Source organism: Epinephelus moara, chromosome 24, assembly GCF_006386435.1.
Source record: "Epinephelus moara isolate mb chromosome 24, YSFRI_EMoa_1.0, whole genome shotgun sequence".
Classification (NCBI taxonomy): domain Eukaryota; kingdom Metazoa; phylum Chordata; class Actinopteri; order Perciformes; family Serranidae; genus Epinephelus; species Epinephelus moara.
Genome location: NC_065529.1, coordinates 27021508 through 27041709, shown reverse-complemented (window position 1 = coordinate 27041709; position 20202 = coordinate 27021508). Strand labels below are relative to the sequence as shown.

At 41.7% G+C, this 20202-nt stretch overlaps 1 protein-coding gene across 3 annotated transcripts; it reads right to left on the bottom strand.

The window, feature by feature from the left end:
* Positions 1–586: 586 nt before the first annotated feature.
* Positions 587–20202, bottom strand: si:ch1073-335m2.2 (msx2-interacting protein). Of its 3 annotated transcripts, none has more exons than XM_050037171.1 (15): positions 19920–20202; positions 18314–18628; positions 14742–15215; positions 14376–14527; positions 13013–13213; positions 12695–12846; positions 12483–12608; positions 11119–11232; positions 10907–11020; positions 10706–10806; positions 2989–10384; positions 2631–2699; positions 2338–2532; positions 2089–2247; positions 587–1863 (listed from the first exon to the last, which is right to left on the bottom strand). In XM_050037171.1, the coding sequence occupies exons 1-15, from the start codon at positions 20000–20002 to the stop codon at positions 1732–1734; spliced, it is 9783 nt and encodes a 3260-aa protein (XP_049893128.1). In that variant the 5' UTR covers positions 20003–20202; the 3' UTR covers positions 587–1731. The 3 variants fall into 3 exon arrangements, with proteins under 3 accessions (XP_049893128.1, XP_049893127.1, XP_049893129.1); XM_050037170.1 differs by having other exon boundaries at positions 14742–15218; positions 19920–20201; XM_050037172.1 differs by lacking the exons at positions 18314–18628; positions 19920–20202 and adding an exon at positions 16629–16838 and having other exon boundaries at positions 14742–15218.

Here is a 20202-nt window from a genome sequence, read left to right as displayed (position 1 = left end):
CCCTTAAAGTTGGGGGACTGTGTGAAGAAATGGTTGTCATTCCTACACGGTTCATACTACATTTTTGAAAAAAGCCTTAAATGAAAGCTGAGAGTCTGCACTTTAAGCAGGTATTCATTGTTTCATTTAAAACCCATTGTGGTGGTGTACAGAGCCAAAATGACGACAACTGTATCATTGTCCAAATAATTATGGACCTGACTGTACTTTATCGAATTTCACGCAGCTCCCTCTGGAGCCACACAAGTCTTTATACAATTTTTTTTCCACATATGTAGTGAGACTCCTCGTCCCCTCTAATCAGACTCCGATGTGTGAAATTAGTGGAGTTCCCCATTCGTTTTTACCTAAAACAGTCTTAAAAGTTTGCTGATGTGTTAAAATCACCTAATATGATCAAGGTTTCATAAGATGAGCTTGTGACCCATCAAATACACTGGGATCAAACAAAATGAATACACTGGTTTTCATATGTGAGTGACTGATATGCAGCTAAGGCACAATTCCATTGTCACTTTAGTTTCCAAATTAAATGTAAAATGTTTTATTATCATTGTTCACCCACAGAGAAGTTATGTTAGTTTGCCATTATTGTGGTGGTCTGTCAATACTCCATTATTTAATAACATTTTACATTTGAACTCAGTTTTAACCCCTTTTGATGTTCACTTAAACTTTAATTGTATGATCTGAAATGTAAGTAACCATGTTTTTAATATCTCATGTATTCAGTATCAAAGTGAGTGAAATCACACATCAAAGATTCGCTGATTAAAAATGAACATTCTTGTCAAATAAAACACAACATAAATAAAATGATTATATCTTAAATATTCAAGTTTTCTGGAGTTTGTTTTATTTGAGTTACAAAATATGAAGTGCCATCGGCAGACTCCTCAGGAGAGTTTGCCAACCTTCTTGTGTTACAAGTATTTACACCCAAAAATCAAGGATATCCATCTAAATTTCCACACTGTGTCCTGGTATGTCCCAGAGTTCAAGTCTCCGTCAAGTTGTCCAAGTTCCATTGTCAAAGTTTAAATATTTAAAATATTTACAAAGTCCTGTATTCAAAAACTCCCAAATCATACTGTAGCTTGTTCAATGCAAAGGCAGGAGCCAGAAGTGTAACTGCTTCAGTAGTGTGAGAAAACAAGCAGAGCTGGTGGAATTAAAGGAGCTGTTAAACGAACATGGTCCTCTACAGGGTCTCCATAGTTTTACAAGTTATTTCTTCCTCTAACGAAAGCCTGGGCGAGGAAGTCTGTACATAATTAATTAAAATTACATGTTGAAATGTCTTTTAGCCATTGTGGCACAACAGCTTGTACGATCCACTCTTGTGAAGAAATAAATTTGACAATCAATTAATAAAAGACAGATGAAAGAAAAAAAGGCCACCCAGATAGTCACTCATTGTTGTTCAAACATCCTGATTTTTTTTTTTCTTCAGAGCATCTCCGAACATTAAAATAAAACTCCAATAAATAGAAATACAGCAGAGAAATGGTCAAATAAGACTGATTCTGGTTTGGTCCATCCCTGAGTTCTTTTGAGAAGGACAAAAATACCAGACAGGAGTGACAAAAGAAAAAAAAAAAACCGTTGATAGGGTATATCCTACACATTCCCATTGTGTCCTGGAGAAAAACAAAATTCTTATATTCCTCTGGTTTCCTGAGGCTCATCAGCGAGAACATCCATTGATGTTACGGTTCGCCACGTTGAAGGTTACACAGAGGTGATGACAATCATGAGGTGTGGTGAGATGCTGGAGATCCTGTTGAGGAGGTCGGGAGCGAGCTGGGATAAGTGGCTCTCTGAAAATTCGCATGGTGGGAAAATCTGTAGCACATAGGCAGGCTGGAACAAGAAAGAAAACATAAATTACATATATGAAGTTACAAAGAACCAACAGATGTGATATTGGACAGGTGTTTGATAAAGCAAGATTACACTTCTGGTCATGTGCATCATGAGGCAGCAATAATAAATTAAAGTCAACACAGAAAACAGGTTACTTTTTTAAATGAGACTGTAGAGGTCACACATGAAAACAGATTACAGACACGTAAACAAACGCCTCACCTGATTGGAGCCTGGGTTGGGGATATTGATAATACCAGCAGCCAACTTTGTCTGCAGGTAGTTAATGAAAGCAGCCTTAAGAGCTTGAGTTTGGTTTAGGACATCGTCTTGATCTCGTCCACATGGCAGGGCAAGAAGAAGACAGAAGTCACTGTCCCCCTGTGGAGGAAAAAAGTGTACATGCTGTTAGAAGACTATTTAATAAAACAGAAAAAAAATGACTCAATGGGAGTAGGCCAAAAAACATACTGTCATTCTCCGGGCTACACTCTCCAGTTGCGAAGCCTCTAGTCTCATTCTCTGGACAATCCTAAGCAATGCGCCTCCTTCTTGAAGGGGCAGTGATCGATGAGCCAAAGCTTTGTTTCCACAGACAAAATGCAACTGGACTGCAGCTGTGTCATTCTTCAGTGCCAGCAGGCCTTGCCACACAATAGGGTATTTCTGTTTAAATGCAAGACAAAACAAAGACAAGTTATGTCAGACAAAGCCAGCTGTTGTTCAGACCAACAATTTAACTGTTGTGGTGAGTTTCGTCTTACCGTGAGCAACTGCACCATATTAACAGGCTGCGTCATCTTGCCATCTGGTTTCGTCTGGAGGTCTGCACCCTGAGGATTTAAGACAATAGCGTAATGTGTCATGAACAGTCTCTGTAACATATAGACAATAACCCAGGTTCAGATAAACACTCAGTGGGCCTGCTTTTTATCAAGTGCCCAGCTTATCACTACACCACAGCTTTCAAAATAACCAAAGTTAAATCAGCAACTCTCTAGAACATTGCAACTATTTTGATGGTAGCGTTTATTGCACGACTGTTGTATTATGTTTTTTTTTTTTTTACTTTTAGCTAGGTGATAATCTAGTAAACTGGAGTGTTAAGTGCAGTGAACTCACCATAGTTGGTGTGACGTTCAGCGGTGGCTGGTTAAGTCCAAGAGGAGACGTCTCTGGTATTTGAGAATGGATGCCTCTTGGGTTTGAGTAGATCCCAGAGTACTCTGGGAATGAACCACTAGGTCCTGGTGGCATTAGCTGAACTCTCTGGGGAGATGCTATTGCTTGCCCAGATTGTCTGATCCCCATCATTCCATCTTTAGGAAGAGGAGAGTGTGGCCTTTTTGCCTCTAATGGCTTTGTTACATCCTTCTCGGACACACCTTTAGGCAAAACGTGTGCTCTAGGAGACAAGGATAAGGGTAGGCTGGAGGGTGCTGAAGAGGGGGGAAGAGTCTCTTGAATGTGTCCAGAATGAGGGTCTGTGGTCAAACGCTCTCCCTGTTGGTGCAAGAGTACACGCATATCTCTTTGTGCCATGTATGTTTCTAGTGGGACATTACTCCGCAAAGGCCCGCGAGGATCTGACTGCATAGTCTCTGGCTTTAACTGTGCAGACTGTCTTCCTGGAGCCTGGTGGAAGCGTCTGGCTTCTTCCTGTTCCCCCTCATGACCCCTCAAAGAACCAGGGTTCACCTTGAGAACCTTGTCTCTGCCAACAGCCTGGGGTGAGGTGGGCCGTGGCTGCATAGAACCAGACCAGGGAGAGGCAAGAGGCTCACTATGCATCCCATAGCTCATCACAGAAAGGGGTGGAGTATTGACCCGTACATCTCCTTGGACAAGATGCCCCACTGGAATTGACTGGGTAACACGGTGAGGAGACATCCGTCCCAAGCCTCCAGGTACACTATGAGGTGGCATGATAACCGACTGCTCTGGATGATGTACACCAGTAATAAACTGCTGCATGGCAGGTAGGCCAGTGGATAACATCACTGGTATTCCCTTGGGTGACGAGGAGCCTATGGGTGAGGACACTTTAGTAAACGGAGAGTGTGGATGACCTGATTTGCGAGGGGACCGTGGTTCCTGTTTGACTCCACTGATGTGGGAGGGACCTCTGTCACCAGCCGCTGTAACAAAGCCTACATGGTTGCCAGGTGGAGAGGGCAAATGGGGGCTTATTGCAGGACTTACAGCAGAGGTCCAAGGTGGTTTAGCTCCATCTGTACTGTGAGGATCAGCGCTGTCCATTTTCTTCTGATGTTTTATTGGCATGTACTCCTGATGGTAACTCATTGCTTGCTGGTTACCCTGTGTGAGACGCTTCACTACTCCTTGTGTTCCAGATTGGTAAGTAGATTCCATCTTTTCCAAACCAGTGCTTTCTTGTTTAATAGAAGACAAAGTTGACTGTGTCTTACCAGGATGCCCATGATCTGTCTGCAATGAAGGGCCTTTCTGAAGTCCTAAATGAGAATGACCATACATTTCCTGTTTTATCTGGGGCATGGATACCAACTGCTGAGATTCCATGTCACCTGCAGTTGCTTGTGGGATTTGACTTATTTTTGCACTAATCCTCTGTGGTCCCTCTGTTTTCTGCCCTGAGTGGCTCAACACCACCACTCCTTCAGAAGTATTAACTCTCAGACCTGGGCAAGATCCTGTACCAAGAGCGGGGCTCTCAACAATGAAGCGTGCAGCACTTCCTCCCTCGTCAGCAACAGACGGCCCATGGTATGGTCCAGTATCGTCTTTGCTGGGCCTGTAAGATGGTTTGGGTAGAGTCATGTCCAAACACGGATTTCCAATGTTTATGTTTATTTTGTCCTCAGGCTCAGGAGGGTTGCAAACACGACTGATAACAGAGGTTGCAGTAGATGCAATAACAGAGATCACAGACTTTGTCTCAGGAGATGGCAGTGAGGCTGGAGGTCGAACTATAGGTGGAGCTGGATGAGCTGCCATTCCACTACTGGGTAGTGGTGATTTATTTGGCACAACAGCTGATAAAGTATTACTTTCAGAGGGGTTCTGATCTCGCAGAGTGGGCAGATTACTAGGAATAGAACTACTGCCTGACAATGAAATATTTTTGTGTTTCATAAGAATCTGTCTCAAGTCACTTGTACCATGGTCAGTATCTATGTTGTCAGGGTCTGAGGGTAAAGGCTGGTTTTCCTTGGATGCCAACGGCATGACAGGTGAAGGGGAGACCCCTGTGTCTTTGGACTGGTGGCGCCAATCTGGTGGAGAAACAGGAATTCTACTTGTTGGAATGGGTCTGATATTTGGCCTGCTAGCTAATGGAGACAGGGAAGGAGAGGTGCACTCAGGTGGAACCTGTTGGGGCTTTGGGCATATTGGACTCTTAGACCGGGGGTTAACAGATTTAAGATGTTGAATCTGTTCTTCAGAAGATGACTCTGACTCTGCATTTACATCTGTAGCTTTGACAGCTAAGGGCCCAGGTTCTGGCTTCCAAGTTGTAGGAGTAATAACGGCAGCAGTTGCTGCTGATGGCGTTGTTGCAGGAACAGTATTTATATCTGAAGGTGGGCTATCTGATAAAGGAGTTGTCAATTCCTCACTTATTAAGGGTCCTTCCTTTGAATCTTTCCTTGCTTGCTTTTGGACTTTAGGACGTTTAGGTGTTTTAGGTCTTTTGGTGCCCTTTTTGGGTGTGGTAGGGAAGACAGGTTCCTCCTGTATAGCAGCCGTATTGGTTTCAGATTCTTCTTCCTTGGCAGGTGGAATCAAGTCCTGTATCTCAGGTTCTGAAACTACATCTGCACTTGGTTGAGGTGCTTGTGTTATGGGTACAGCTCCGTCCTCAGGAGTTATTGAGTAAATAGCAGCCATGAGTTCTGTCTCACTAGCAGGATTAGAGGGTTTTTCTTCCTCTGGGTCACTTTTTACTTCTGTATGTGGTACAGGTGGTGTTGCTGGTTCTGATGGAAAAGCTGGATCTGTAAGTTTAGCAATGTTCTCCACTGCCTGCTCCAATTCCAGCTCCTGTGAAATTAAGCTTTTTGGTGTTTCCAAGAGCTCATTTTTGTCCAAAGTGGCATTTTCCTTTTCTTCATTGTTGGAGCCTTCTTTGTTAGCATTAGTACACTTTGAAACATGATCACTGTGGTCAACAGATCTGATCTTTTTTGAAGAATCCTCTTGATTCCCAAGTTCATCATCCCCTAACTGAAGAAGATCTTTTACCTCTGTCACATTTAGTCTGATTTTGAGGTTCTTGAGAACAGGAGACTTAGGAGTCCTTGTCAACTTGGTTTTTCCTCTTACAATCCTGTCTTTTTCTGAGGTGGGTTTATCTTCTAAAGGTGGGGAATCTTGCTCTTTCCCATTTGATTTACCCTCACAGGCCTTCTCATGGAAAACATCTTTATTTTTGACAGCATCTCTTCCTTGTTTGTCTTTCTCTTCTTTCTTTTGCTCAACTTTTATTGATGGATCCTCTTTACATGAACTTGATGAAACTTGCAAAGCCAAAGAATCTTCATCTGTGAAATCCATTTCCTGATCATCATCCTCAGCCACTTCAGTTTTTTCCCCCTTCCTTGTTGATCCAGATCCTGAGACTGTGGGCATCGGATTCAGTGAACCCTTTGTGCCATGAGGGGGTGTTTTCCCTTTTGACCCTCTTGGAATTCGTTCCCCACCTTCTGATTCATTTGAATCTGTGTCTTTATTGTCCATTTTTGATTTTTCTACTTTAACTGTTGAACTCTCGTCACCTTGTCGTCTATTCTTGGGAGGACGCCCTCGTTTAGTTGCTGGGGTTGGAGCAGGTGGATCTTGTTCGATATTTTGTTGTTGGGTTACATCTTTATCTGTACCTCGCTTTCTTGCAGAGCGCGGTGACTCAGTGATTTCCTTTCCAGAACGAATGGGCACATCATCTCCAACTGGGGTGGCATACACAGATCTAACATTTCGTCGCCTTGCTCTGCCTGCTGATATGCCTGGCTCTGACGTTTCAGGTTCTGATCCATGAATAGGTGATTTGCCTGTGGACTTTGATTCAGCTCTTGGGGATGATCCATGTTTAAGCTTCTCTTTGTCAATGCGTTCACTCTTGCGTGTTGCTTGTTTCTCAGAACCAGAGGTAGACATGACAGGAACTGGAGCAACTTGAGCAGGGGATTGTTTGCACTTTTTATTTTTTATTTCTTTTGTTTTATGCTCTTTTTGAGGTGAGACTAACTCATCATTTGTGTCATTATCAGTGGGCATCTGCACTTTACCAAGTTTCTTCTCTTCCTCAGGCTCTGCTACAGCCTTACAAGCAAAATGGGTCTCTTTCTCTTTTTCCTCCTCTACAAGACTGGGTGGTATGGGACTCGTGGCTTCAGGCACTTCTGGATGTGTAGTCTCAGGATCTGGTTCTGCTTCTGAAATGCTAACAAACTCATCATGAGAGTCACGACGGCAAGGTTTTTCTGTACAGAGTGGTTTTATATCCTCAGTAACAATATCCAATTTCCCATCAGATGGAGAAAGTTTACATCTATCGACTGAATAACTGGGTTCGGGTGCTGCTACTGGTGCAGGTTCAGAATCAGAAGGTGCCTCATTTAATGGGTGGTGCATGGGTACGATAGGTTCATTTTCTTTTACCTCTTCTTTTACCTCTTCCTTTATGACAGACACAGGAGTATATGGATCAGGGGCTGGATTTGATGCAACACATTTCTCTTCTGGTAGAGCAAAGTCCTTAACCACAGACTGGGTGACAGAAGTAACTGTGAGTCGGGGTTCAGTAATCGGCTCTTCAGCAGGACTGATGGGTTTGATTTCTGGATCCATGACAGATTCTGTTTGCGGTGACTGCAGAGCCTGTTGCTCTTGAACAGGTGCTTTTTCCACTTTATTCTCATCCATGACCATTGTGTCTACTTTTGCCTCTTGGTGGGTTTTATTCTTCTGTTGTTGCAGTCGCGTGAGTTCCAAAAAACGACTGTGGAAAAGGACAACTGGCCCTGAGTCAAGTTCACCATCTACTGTGCCTTGCTGACCAGGTTGTTGGTTTTGTGTAGGCTCAGGTTCTTCATGTTTGCGCTCCAAGTGTTGCAGTCGCCTAGAGTCCAGCTCAAAGACGGGACTGTGTAGGAAGCGGGAAGCAAATAGTTCCCTGCGTTCCTGTTCCTCTGGCTTAGGCTCCTCCTTCCTGTCATCAAGTTTGTCTTCAGATCCACTTCGAATCTTTTTCTTTTTCATATACCAGGAGGGTGTAGGCCTTGGTGCTGATTCGACCTTCTCAGTATCCTTCCTGTTGCGGAAACTTGCAAAGTGAGAATCATAATCCAAAAATGACCAATTATCTTCTCTGGAAGAGGAAAGAGATTTTGCACGTTCAAGCAGAGCCTTTGTATCAGGTGTGATGGTTTGATCAAGTGCAAAGGAATAGAATTTGTTCCTTTCGAGATGGGCTAGTTTGGGGTCTGAAAACCTGTCTACCCTTTGCCTCTCGGAAAAAGGCATAGATGTGGAGGGCACAGGAGAGTGGGGTTTGTTCTCTCTGTCCTCCTCAGAGTCAGATCGTACTTCCCCAGGCTCCAAGTCATGCCAAATACCATATTCTAAACGCTTGCGATTGTGAATGTTTTTACTTAGACTTCTGGAAAAGTTAAGGTCAGGCAACAAGTCTTGTTTGACTCTGCTCTCCCATCTCTTTTGTTGCTCTTCTTCCACACTAAGTAAAGAAGTGTTTGGCTTGTTCACCTGTGTGTTATGTGTCCTTTTAACTAATAGCTCTAGATCTGGGTGAATTTTTTCCTCATTTCTACACAACTCTTTCTGGGAAGGGTCCACAAAGTCCTCATCTGCATGGTGAGAGAAGTGCTGATGTCCTGGAGAGGAGATATTGTTCCAGTCAGGATCTTCACTTTTTTGCCTAAAGCTCCGGTAGACACGCTCCCTCTTAATCCCTGAGTCAGTTTCAAATTGGTCTAGTTTCTTTAGTTTGTGAGATGGGAAATTATCGGTGACATCCTCAGGTGGTTTACCAACTTCATGCACAAGACTGCGATGTTCCAAGTCCTCCGTTTCACTGCCTTGAGGACTTCCTGGTTTTTCAGGTTTGTCAGACTCACGCTGTTGTTGCTGCTGGTGTAACCGTCTATTTTGCTCCATTTGCTTGCGGTAACTCTGAGAGAGGTCAATGTCAACATGGTCTTCCTTGTTCTTAACATTTTTGTCAATGTCAGCATTCTGAGTACCAAATTTGAAAGCAGCATGGTGTTCTTGTTCTCTTGTACTGCTTTGGTCTGCAATCCCCTCATGTGAAAACCTTCTGGATGAAGTGTGCCCTGGATGTCGTTTTGGCTCCAGTGGGTCCAAAGATCCCTCTGACTTCTCTCTTTGTCCTCTAAGGTCCTCTTGACCATCCTTCTGAGTGCCGCTTTTGTCCGTTTTGAGCCTTGAATCTCTCCGTTGTGAATCTTTGTGTTTGTCAGCATCTGACTCTTTCAAATATGTGGCACCGGCACCAAAATCAGCAGATGGAATAGCATCCTCCTCTTCATGCCTGCTTCTTTTCTGACGAATAGTCCTTCCACCGGAATCAGCAAAGCGCCTTTTTCTTGCAGCAAGGCGATCTGAATCCACAGACAAATCTTTCCCGTCATTTCCAATATCAGGCTTTAGATGTTTCTTGAGTCGATTTTTTCCATCCAATTCCGAATTCTCACCTTTACTCATTTCTGATCTTTCACTTTTTATAGAGTCATGATGAGCAGTTGACAACTGATTTCCAGTAAGAGATTCACCATCCCCCTTACATTTCTGCCTCTCATTAGCATCCTGGTCTGATCCCCTTCCTCTTCCAGACCCACCATCAAATCCAGTCTCAATCTCTGCGTCAGGCAGTGGGTTGGATGGGGACTGCCCCTTTGCTTTCCTTGATTTAATCTTCTCAGCTTTGTCTTTATCACCTTTTTCTTTTCGCTTCGCACGTTTGATTTTCTCAGCACCTGCCACACGATCTGGTTGGCTGCTCTTGTCACTCTTGTCACTCTTTGAGGCATGTTCCAGCAGGGTCTTTTCAGATTTGTCAAAGTGTGGTGGTGACATTGAGCTTACACTCCCACTGCGCTCAGAGGATTGGCTGTAAACTCGCCGTTCTGGGTCTCTGGGAGCACGCTCTGATGGTGAGGGCGATACTGTAGGAGTGACAGGTCGCCTTGGATGGGAGGGGCTCCACCTGCTGCGGTCAGCCTCAAAACGCTCTCGTTCTCTTTCTCGCTCTCTTTGAATATACGTGTATTTTCGAATGTCTTGCTCAAAGGGGTCTCTGTAGTCCCTGTAGTCTCTTGGATCCTCATGATAACGTGGGTCAAAGTGATCTGCCTGATAGTGCTCCAGCTCAGGAAAACGGTCTCTGCTGCGAGCAGCGTAGTCTCTTCGAGCTTCCTCTGGATAGAGGCCAGGGGTTCTTATATTCTCATAGTAAGCCCTTTCTGCTGTAAATTCATGGTATGGAGGTCTGCGTTCCTCTCTGTAGAGTGAATGGAGAAAACAGGAAGAGAAAATAAATGAATTCTGTTAAATAATTCACCTATATAATTGATCATTTTATAAAACTGCACTGTCACTTTCAGATAAAAAGTTCTTAAATATTTTGCTACTTTGCTTTGATATTCTAAAGATTATCACCTTACAGACATATTCTATCAGGGTCATTTCATTTGAAATAATAATGTTATAAATTCCATGAACTAATAATTTTGTGACATTTAAAATAAAATAAAATAAATTAAATAAATATATAGTTTTGAACATCATTTCTTGCATGCAATTAACAATATGGGCAATGTACCGTCGTTCAGGAGGAATTTCATAGAAGTCTCTAATGTCTTGACCAGATGCCTGCATGGATCGGTAGAATGCCATCTGACTCTCTTGACTGGCAAAATCCACCTTTCATGAAAAAGTAAATAGGTTAATACACTTAAATACATAAACATACACACATGAAAAATACATTTCACGAATAAACCCAAGAGTTGGTATTGTTTACCTTTATTTTATTGCCACCAATCTTCCAACCTTTGGTCTCCCTTACAGCTGCCTGAGCAAAATCTGTGTTGTTGTACAAGATGAGGGCCATCCCTTTCAATCTGTCAAATACCACCTAAAAAGGACAATAATATGCAGTCAGTGTTTCTAAAACTACACAGCATGAAAATCAAAAGCACCAAATCTTTAGCAAGAGAAAATATAACATCTTACCTTAACTACATGTCCATAGCGGCAGAAATGCCGTGTGAGGTATTGCTCTGTAATACTGGTTGCCAAACCATCTAGCCAAACACATGTTGTGGGCATACTCTTCCCAAACCCAAGCTGCCAGGAGAAAGAGAGCAACGTGCATATTATATACACAAGATGCAATACACTGAAAACCTACTAAGACCTGAGGCCTCTACTATGAAGCAAGGTTTGCTGTTGGTGAGGAGACTTCAGGGTTAACCCTAGGTTTTCAGTACTACGAAGATGGTTCACTTTTTACTGGAAAAAGTACTGGGTAACTTATCCTGAACAGCTAACCTGCTCCAGAGGAGGTTAACTTAAGAGTATTGGATCACAACCTGTCAACATGCCAACCACTAACCAGTGAGATCACTGGAAAATAAATTATTCCGACATCGACAAAAGCCCTGAGTGAGAGGAAAAAAAGAATATAGGCTATATTTTTATAGGTCACTCGAATCATTTTATTGGTCCAGGGTTTTCATTTCCACTGTGGTTTTAAAACAGCTTCTAACAAACGAACAGAGCGTTTAGGGCTACACACTAAACACATAATGATGAGTTTAGCTGTATTTCAATTGTGTTTATTTTCTCCCAGGAGTGACAGCTAACACTGTGGATAATTTACACTGCAGCTCAAAATAACATGAGACACCTGTGTGATGAGAACTGGAAAGAAAAACGAATAAAAATAATCCACACTGTTATTTGGCTCACCTTATTATAAATGCAACATTTTCAGTTAGATAGACCTCATCAGTATTTAACTACTTTTCCAATCTTCACTTCGGCAAAGGAAACAGCCTGGCATGAAGTGTTGTCACAAATTCAAAGTAGTTTTTTGATGATTCAAATACAACGCTAAAAAAAATACAATACACTTAAGTCATATGTAATGGCCTAATTCCTAAGCCTCTGCCTACTTTTAATATTTTTAACATTTTCCTAGTGTTTCTACATGTTCTTCTGTTGTAAGGTTACAGGCTGTCCTTTGCATTGCATGCCGATGAATTTAACTTTTTCTGTCCCTAAAGCAAAACATTCCCGCAGTCAATTAGTATTACCGTTATATCATATGAAGTACTTCATTCATGGTTCTGATGAAGTTGCAAGCCATTAACAACCTCGCCTCTTTCACATGAACACACTTGTGACTGCACAGGAAAATGCAGAGTTGACTGAGCCAGCTGATAGCCAGCTTCGTAACACTTGTTATCTATATGGCGCATTTTAGGGTTAGTCAAGCCAGGTAACAAAAATATGCCAGTTCAGCTGGGCAAGCTGAAGTGGCTTCATAATACAGGCCTCAGAAATGTAAAGAGTGTCTACCGTAAAAACTCTACCTTTAGTCTGTTGCTGCCCAGATACTCCCCATCCATCTTCTTAATGGCCTTGCAGACACTGGCAATATCAGAGTACTGCACAAAGGCATACTGGGGAACTCCATTTACTTTCTTAATGTCAATGTCCTTGAGGAGAAAAGACAGAACAATTACAGACCCCAATCAAGTGAAAAATGTACTAATTTACCATACACATTCAAATGGTAGCATACCACAATTTCTCCAAAGCGTTGAAAGATGTCAAGGAGTTGTTGATAACTGGTGGTCTTCTCAAGGTTGCCTATAAACAGTGTCCTTGTGGCCTTTGGGTGGAACTCATCTATCCGCCCATCCAAGGGCCTGAACTCATTTTCACTCTCTGTTTCTGAGGGAAGGAGGAGGTTTATTGATATTACGGACATGCTGCTAAATGTCAAGTTCATATTCTCCACAACAGCATGAAACCAACGTTCTAAGAAATGTTTGTTGAATTCATTAGCTGGCAGCAAGTATTCATTACATTACGGTTATGTATATTTGTCATCACTTACCAGGACCATTCCAGGCAGTGACTTCAATCAGCATGCCAAAGAACAGCTTTCCTTTGGAGACAGTGAGGGCTTTCTCTTGATCCTCCTGCTGTCTGAAGAACACCAAACCATAGCGGTCTTCTGATGCTCCATGGATCTGCACTGAGGTCACTTTCCCATGTTTCTTGAACTCATGGAAAAGTCCATCTTTTAAACTCGTGTCTGCGGAAGGAAAAAAGGATGATCATCCAATTCAAATTTTTATAAACAGATTTTCCAAAGAATTTAAAATAACAAAAAACAACCAAGTTTACAGGATCTTTTAGTAAGAATTAATTTGCACATAAACCTTGGAATAATGTTTTACTTATTGCTGACTCTCATCATTTTCTCCCCTCAGCTTCTTTTCACAGTCACTAAATCTCTAGGTTTCCAATTTCCTACTGAAACTGGAGCATACTTGTTACAGTAATATGAATGTGGCTGGCAAGCAGATACGACTGGCTGACAAAAGTCCAAAGTTCTTGTTGTGGGGGATACAGTGTCACAGTCTTAATCAGCAATACATTACTTTTTATTTGTTTTTAAAGCAGTGAATTAATCTCGATCAGGATGTTTTAAGTTTTATGTTTCCTACTCCACCCTGGCTATTCTACTGACACTGGCTACTAGCCAACTGGTATTGCTGAACCTTGTGCACACCACATCTTTTCAAAGTCATACTCACTGCCTTGAGCTTCACAGGTATATATAAAATGACAAAGGTTTATACTCAGAGATTTTAAAATGTGAAGTTACAAAATACAAGATTGCGGTCTGGGAACTGTTGCTATAATTACAGTGGTAAATTGGCATGGGTGCATCTGCGGAAATATTAGAAGCAGAGCGACCTGTATACCAGTGGGATCACATTCAAACTGAAGGTTACCAAGCACCATATGACAGTACATATTTGTGTGAACAGACCCAAGAATATAATTTGCATTAGAAATTACAACTACAGCATAAATGTCCATCCTCAGTTTCTGATAATGCACTCTGGCAACCATTAAAGTCAATAAAACATAAATAATAAACAAAATTACATTTCATTACAGTCCAATGAGCTTTGTGTACTCCAACATAAGCGTAAATTTACAGGTCACATGATGTACTTGTGCTACTTAATCTTAATTTGGCTCATGTTTCCTCTACAGCCTGCTGTGTACACTAACGTCCACTTTGTATTTCAGTTATAGCAAAAGCAATTTACAAATGTTAGAAATAAAATGGTGTTATGAAGTCCTTTTAGAACATCACAATTTATTGATACTTCTGAGTACGTCTGAAAAGTTAAAATGGTTACTGGTATGACTCTTTGAGAGGCTGACATGTAGAAACTTACCTGTGGAGCGCACTGGTAGGTTTTGCACTTTAATTCCAAAGCTTCTTCGAGGCTCATCTGAGTCAAGTCCCATCGAAGATGTAGGGGCATGTGCAGCTGACGACTGAACAGAGCGTGCCCGAGATCCATCACTTGAACTGCTGTTTGAATCGCTGTTGTCAAACACAAAAAAATAAATTAAAAAAATTCAGAAAACCAGAGAATAATGTTTAGACATTTGTCTGTTGTAGTAAAAAAAAAAAAAAGAAAGAAGAAGAAGAAAAAAAAAAAAGGATTTGCCGATACCCGTTGATGGTTTGTCCAGTGACAAAATCCAGTCAAACAACCAATGAAACATGAAAAATATAACAAAACAAATTATCACACCTGCCGCTGCCAGTGCTGCTGGTGCTGCTGACAGAATCAGAGCTTGAAGATCTGCTGCGGGATCGAGATCGTGGACCTCTCCCAGGGGACAAAGGAGCTCTTTTAGGGGAATGAGGAGTTTTGGGGGTTTGTCCCGTGGTCCGTTGTGGGGAAGGGTGCCTTGACTGTGAGGAATGAGACGATCGGCTCCGACGGTGATGGTAGGTTCTATCAACCCGCCGTCCTCTGTCATCTCTGTATAAGTCACGTCGTGTAGAATTAGTTAGAGTGAAAGGGTCTCGAATCCTAGAGTCAAAATGTGGGTCTGATGCCTCAAAGCTTCCCCCAATAGCACTGCTCCCTGGGCCAGCAGCAGCAAACATGGAACGATCTCTGTAATAATCAGCATTGTAGTGACGCTGTCTGTCAAAGGTGCCACTCCGCTCATGGTGTCCATACGGGCTGTGATCATATGCACGTTCACGGCTCTCTGAGCTACTGTAAAATAGTAACACAATAGAGAGGGGAAAAGAGTTACTATGATTTGAAACAAAAAAGCAAAAAACAATTTCCTACATTTAAACTATGTGGTATTTAAGTGCACAACTGTGAAAAGTCAAAGGGTCGGTACAGCAAAGACATAGCTGAGAGCAGGCCAGATAAGTTGTGTAGGATAATACTCTCATTAAGAGCAGTGCGAGTATTTTAATGTAGAGATCCTGTGATTCATGCCTTGGCAAAATTCATTAGTTTGTCTCTCTTAATTTTTAAATTGGTACCAACAAAACCAAACACTGGACTCCTCTATGGGGTTCTAGTTTATCAACCAAGAAGAAAGAACTGCTCACGCTAACCTAAGTTAATGAACTGTTTTTTTTTACTTCAAGCAACAAGTTTCACAACAGCAGTTGTGTGATATTTTCATTCAAATGTGACACTTTGAAGTTTACATGGATTTCAGCACTAGGAGAGCGTTACAGATGAGGAAAAACACCACCAAATTCCTCCTAACTAGACTAATAGGCTGAAAGAATTGACCCTTCAAGACATGACATAATGGGGTCAACCTATCAAATGCTGGCACTGTCTGTAAACACTAATATGGACGAGGGTCCACAGATAGAGGGTGTCATATGTTGTATAGACTAAAGCCCCTGGAGGCATATTTGTGATTTATGACATTGGGCTATAAAAATAAAATTGAGCTCACTTGTGTGGCGCTGCTCCAACTGCTAAACTGTCAGCATCCTAAAATTACATTTTGTTTTCTAACAGCAACTAGACTACCAACAAGCACAATTTCCTTTACTGTAATTTCATAAACAGTCACATGAAACAAAGCCGCCCCAGACTTTGTCACGAAAACCTTCTTTGAGTCTTTTTGAAGATCTACTCATACAAACACATAATTCAGCAATGTTGAAATGCTGTTCTTTCTTAGTCTCTTTTAATTACTGACATTGGCAAAAACAAAAACACTGAGCGCTTTTGGCTCCTCCGAGTGTCCAGGGGAGCTGATTTCAGAGGCTGACTGTTCATGAAGTATTGCTGGTAAGAAAAAGAAAATATCAAAATCAAACATTTCTCTTAAATATTGTACCGATCAATTCTCCTATCGAGGAGCTCTGTAGTGAAATTTAAAATGCCATGCAGTTCAGATCAATGTATTCAATGTGAAAACAATAATTTGTAGTATTTATGTGATGTTGCAAAAAGAGGCATGTGCATAAAGAAATGACAAATAATACATATATATTTTGTATATATGCATTTAATAAAACATATATATGTTTTCCTCTCTTGCATTAAATCAATCTTTTCCCTAAAAGCAGTGCAAAACCTGCTATTAGACAAAGCACTAAGGAATGTTAGAGAAAGAAAATATGCAGAGGGCAGAGCAATACCAACCTTTTGGAAAAAGAAGTTACCGAAACTAATCCAAATAAAATCTAGGTGGATCAGAATGTGAGAGCCCGCATGAAAAACCAAGGGGAAAAATCAATTGATCTAATTAGGCAAAAACGGTTCTCTTGGATCGCACTGCACGTTATCTTCAAATACTGTGGAGCACCAGGCCGGTAGATTGTTGATGTATAATCCACAGTTAGGCTACTTAATTCTCCTCACTGGATGGAAAAAGGAAAAAACAAAACAATCAGAGAAATGGACCTCTTTATGGATTTCTGGACATGTGGTTGGAAAAAAAAAACTATAGGAACATAAGACAATAAATAAATATGGATTTCTTTTAAAAAAAAAAAAAAAAAAAAAAAGATGATGCACTTCAGGGTAATTCAGGGAACTCCAGGTTGACTATACAGTAAGTTGGTGCCCGAATGGAAAATACATCCAACTGGATCAATCTTGTCTTGTAGCATGAGGAAGTAGATTGTTCCAAAAATTACGGTATGGGGAAAAAATGGGTGAAAAATGTATTCCACTGATAATATCAAGTAGGTTACAAGCATGTAGACTCAAAGACACTATGATCGCAGAAAGCAAACTCCTCATGGGCTAGTAGGTATGTCTTAATTCCACAATCCAAGGATCTTATCGGGTGTACGCACTGGAAGGCTTCATCTCTTTGTGGTAACAGTTAAAGTTATTTTGAAAAAGTTGTCTTCAGTTCTCTGTGACGAACTTGGAGTGCTCTTCTCCTCACTGAGCTGAGGCCTTACACAGCTACATCCACACTCAAGTAATCCAAATGAATGGCAGCTACACCTATCCACACTAGGGTCCACATCAGTACATCCAGCGCGGGTGCGTACATCCAGGAGGGTACATCCCAATTATGCGGTCTTCATGTGTCTTCGTGGCCATCAATCCAAAACTAGAATAGCTCCATAAACTTGTTTGGATCCTTGGTGTTCTTGCAGAGTCTTCTTGGTATAGCTTCCATATTTGGGACAAAAGTGTTTGTTATACATAGTTAAATATGACTGAGATAGCCTAGTATATATGCACTACATTGGGTCTTGTAATGTGTAACAAATGTACAATTCTTCCATCCACTTGTTCAAAACTTAAATCCAGAATAGGCCGTATCCACAGAGGCAAAAAATAGCAAAAGTAGTCCATCCATCAGCTGTGGTCAAGAGGGAAAAAAACTGACGACCCGATCCTTGATGTGTTACCTAATTGGATTCTTCAAAGAAAAGTACATCCTTCACGATAGGGATTTACTTCCAGTTTCAGGCAATTCCAAGTAAAAAAAAAAAAAAATGGAGGTTAGATCCCATATTTAGGAGGAAAATGTTGGAAAAGTATCCAAAAGCTCCCCAGGGTAGTTTCCCACAAAATGCAATAAATCCAAAACTCACCAGGATATTCCTCACAGATGTAATATCCAAACCAGATGTCAAACCTTGAATTATAGATACCTTACCAAATGATAATGTGTAGTTAATTTACTTAGATCCCATGGGAAAGGCGAGTCAATTATGATGAAAAGTGGAACAATCCCTAATTACCTTTGTGCAACCCCCTTGAGGCATCTACTCCTCACGAATAACCCCACTATGTGTTTAGGTTTTACACCTATCCAATACCTAGATTCCCCTGGATTTTAAGGGGAGGCCGTGTCCACTTACCCATCTATTCTCCGTTCATAACGTCCCTCTCTGGTGTGAAGGGACACAGGTGGGCCAAACACTGGACCAACTGTTCCCCTAGAGAATCCTGTAACGTCTCGACTGCTCGAGGGTGAGCTGTCTTCAAGGCTCCGAACAGCACTAGGGACTGACCCAGGTTCATTGTAGTCAGTCCGAAGGTCCCTGTCCCCCATCTTGTTGACAGCATTGTGAGCCTTCTGTGCACTTTTGATATCCACAAAATCCACAAAGGCTGCAACACCACCCTCTGACCCTCGCTTCCGCAGAACTTTAACACTTTCCACGCGCCCATACCTGAGAGGAAATTACAACGAAAACAAAGAGGAAATTACATATACACCAGCTAAGATTAGGGTAAGTGCAACTGTTTCTCTGCACGCCAGAACCTAGTTCATAGTGAGAAGAAAAGACGGTGATACTAAAAGCAAGTAATAATCATACACCTCCTGTATGAACCAAAACATGTTAGCACTTACATTTCATTTAAGACCATTAAAACAGGAATGAACTGTTTGAACTTAAGGTGTTTTAAACAATGTCTAGGATTGTTAAGATGGATTACTACATTCAGTGTTTTACAAGTATTGTGGGGAGTGTTGAGAGGTTTAGTCACAGTACTAACGTTAATCAAACGTCCATCTGAGACCTAAAACATGTCAAATGTCAGTGTTTAACAACTATAAAAAGCATATCATCAAACACACAGCTGTCACCAGACCACTAGTAATGCTGCAATAGCTCCCATTAACTATGACTGGATGTACTGTTTGATGTTTTGCAGGGGAGTTTGTTGATGAGTTGCTCCAGTGTCCTTTACACACGTAGGAAACTATATAGACAAATAAGATTATATTGTTTTAATGTCTTCTACGAACATGGGAAAGCATACAAGTTTATGCTGCCATCTCGTTGTACATACTTGTTTATCTTAATAGCAAAAGCTGGTTAGCAATTTACTTGTAACTTGGCAAAATTACAAGACACTGAGTATTGTTTAAGTGCAGCGATGGCTACCGACGTCAAGCACCTCAACAACTTGCTAACATTTGATAATCAGTCCGGAGAGCTCGCTGATCGTTCGCAAATCTTGACTTATCTACATTTCGATACTTCTCTAACAATACTGTTGACCAGAGATAAATAACATTATGAGTCACCCGTTTTCAGTGGCTTAAATAACAAAAGTCATCTCGTGTTATTTGACCTGCTGACGCTAGCTGCCTTTTGGCTTGTACTGATCGTGAAAACGTCTTGACTTCCCACAAAATGGTTGGTTGGGTGTTAGCTCGGTGGCTAGCAAACCTAGCTACTTGCCTCCTGGCTTTAGCAAAAGTTAGCCAAATATTATAAATCGTAAACATTTACACTTAAGTGGTTTCATTCCTGACATTTCGCTTCAACAAATATCACTGTGCTGCAACATAGCACAGGCAGCACGTAAGAGACCGCCAGACTTGTAAAAGTTAAAAAAGCTAACATTAGCCGTGTTAGCATTGGTCACAAGCTGCCCGTCGCTACTAGCTAACGTATACTGCACCTAGCGCGCGCTGCTTCGCCAACAGAGGATCCCTCTTGCGTAACCTACCGTTTAAAATGCTCCACGATTTTCTCCTCTCGAACATGTTCGGGTAAATTTCCCACCCAGAGGTGTCTGGTTTCCCGAACCATCTTGAGCTATCTTCCCCCCTTCACACTCATATGATCTCGCACGTTTCTAATCCCTGCCGGTCGGAGGTCCGCCTGAACAAAATGAACGACGGTGGACTCCGTGAATAATCTGGGCCTGATAGCCTGCTGCCCGCTTAGCTTTAGCTGCTGCGTCCTCGATCCATGCACGTGAACGCGCGCGAGACTCGCTCCTGCTGGTT

Coding starts and splice junctions, on each gene's coding strand:
- si:ch1073-335m2.2 (XM_050037170.1), bottom strand. CDS start 20,002: ATGGTTCGGGAAACCAGACACCTCTGGGTGGGAAATTTACCCGAACAT. Junction 10,807..10,906: donor TTGGTGGCAATAAAATAAAG/GTAAACAATACC, acceptor TTTTCATGAAAG/GTGGATTTTGCCAGTCAAGA. Junction 2,533..2,630: donor ATATGGTGCAGTTGCTCACG/GTAAGACGAAAC, acceptor GCATTTAAACAG/AAATACCCTATTGTGTGGCA.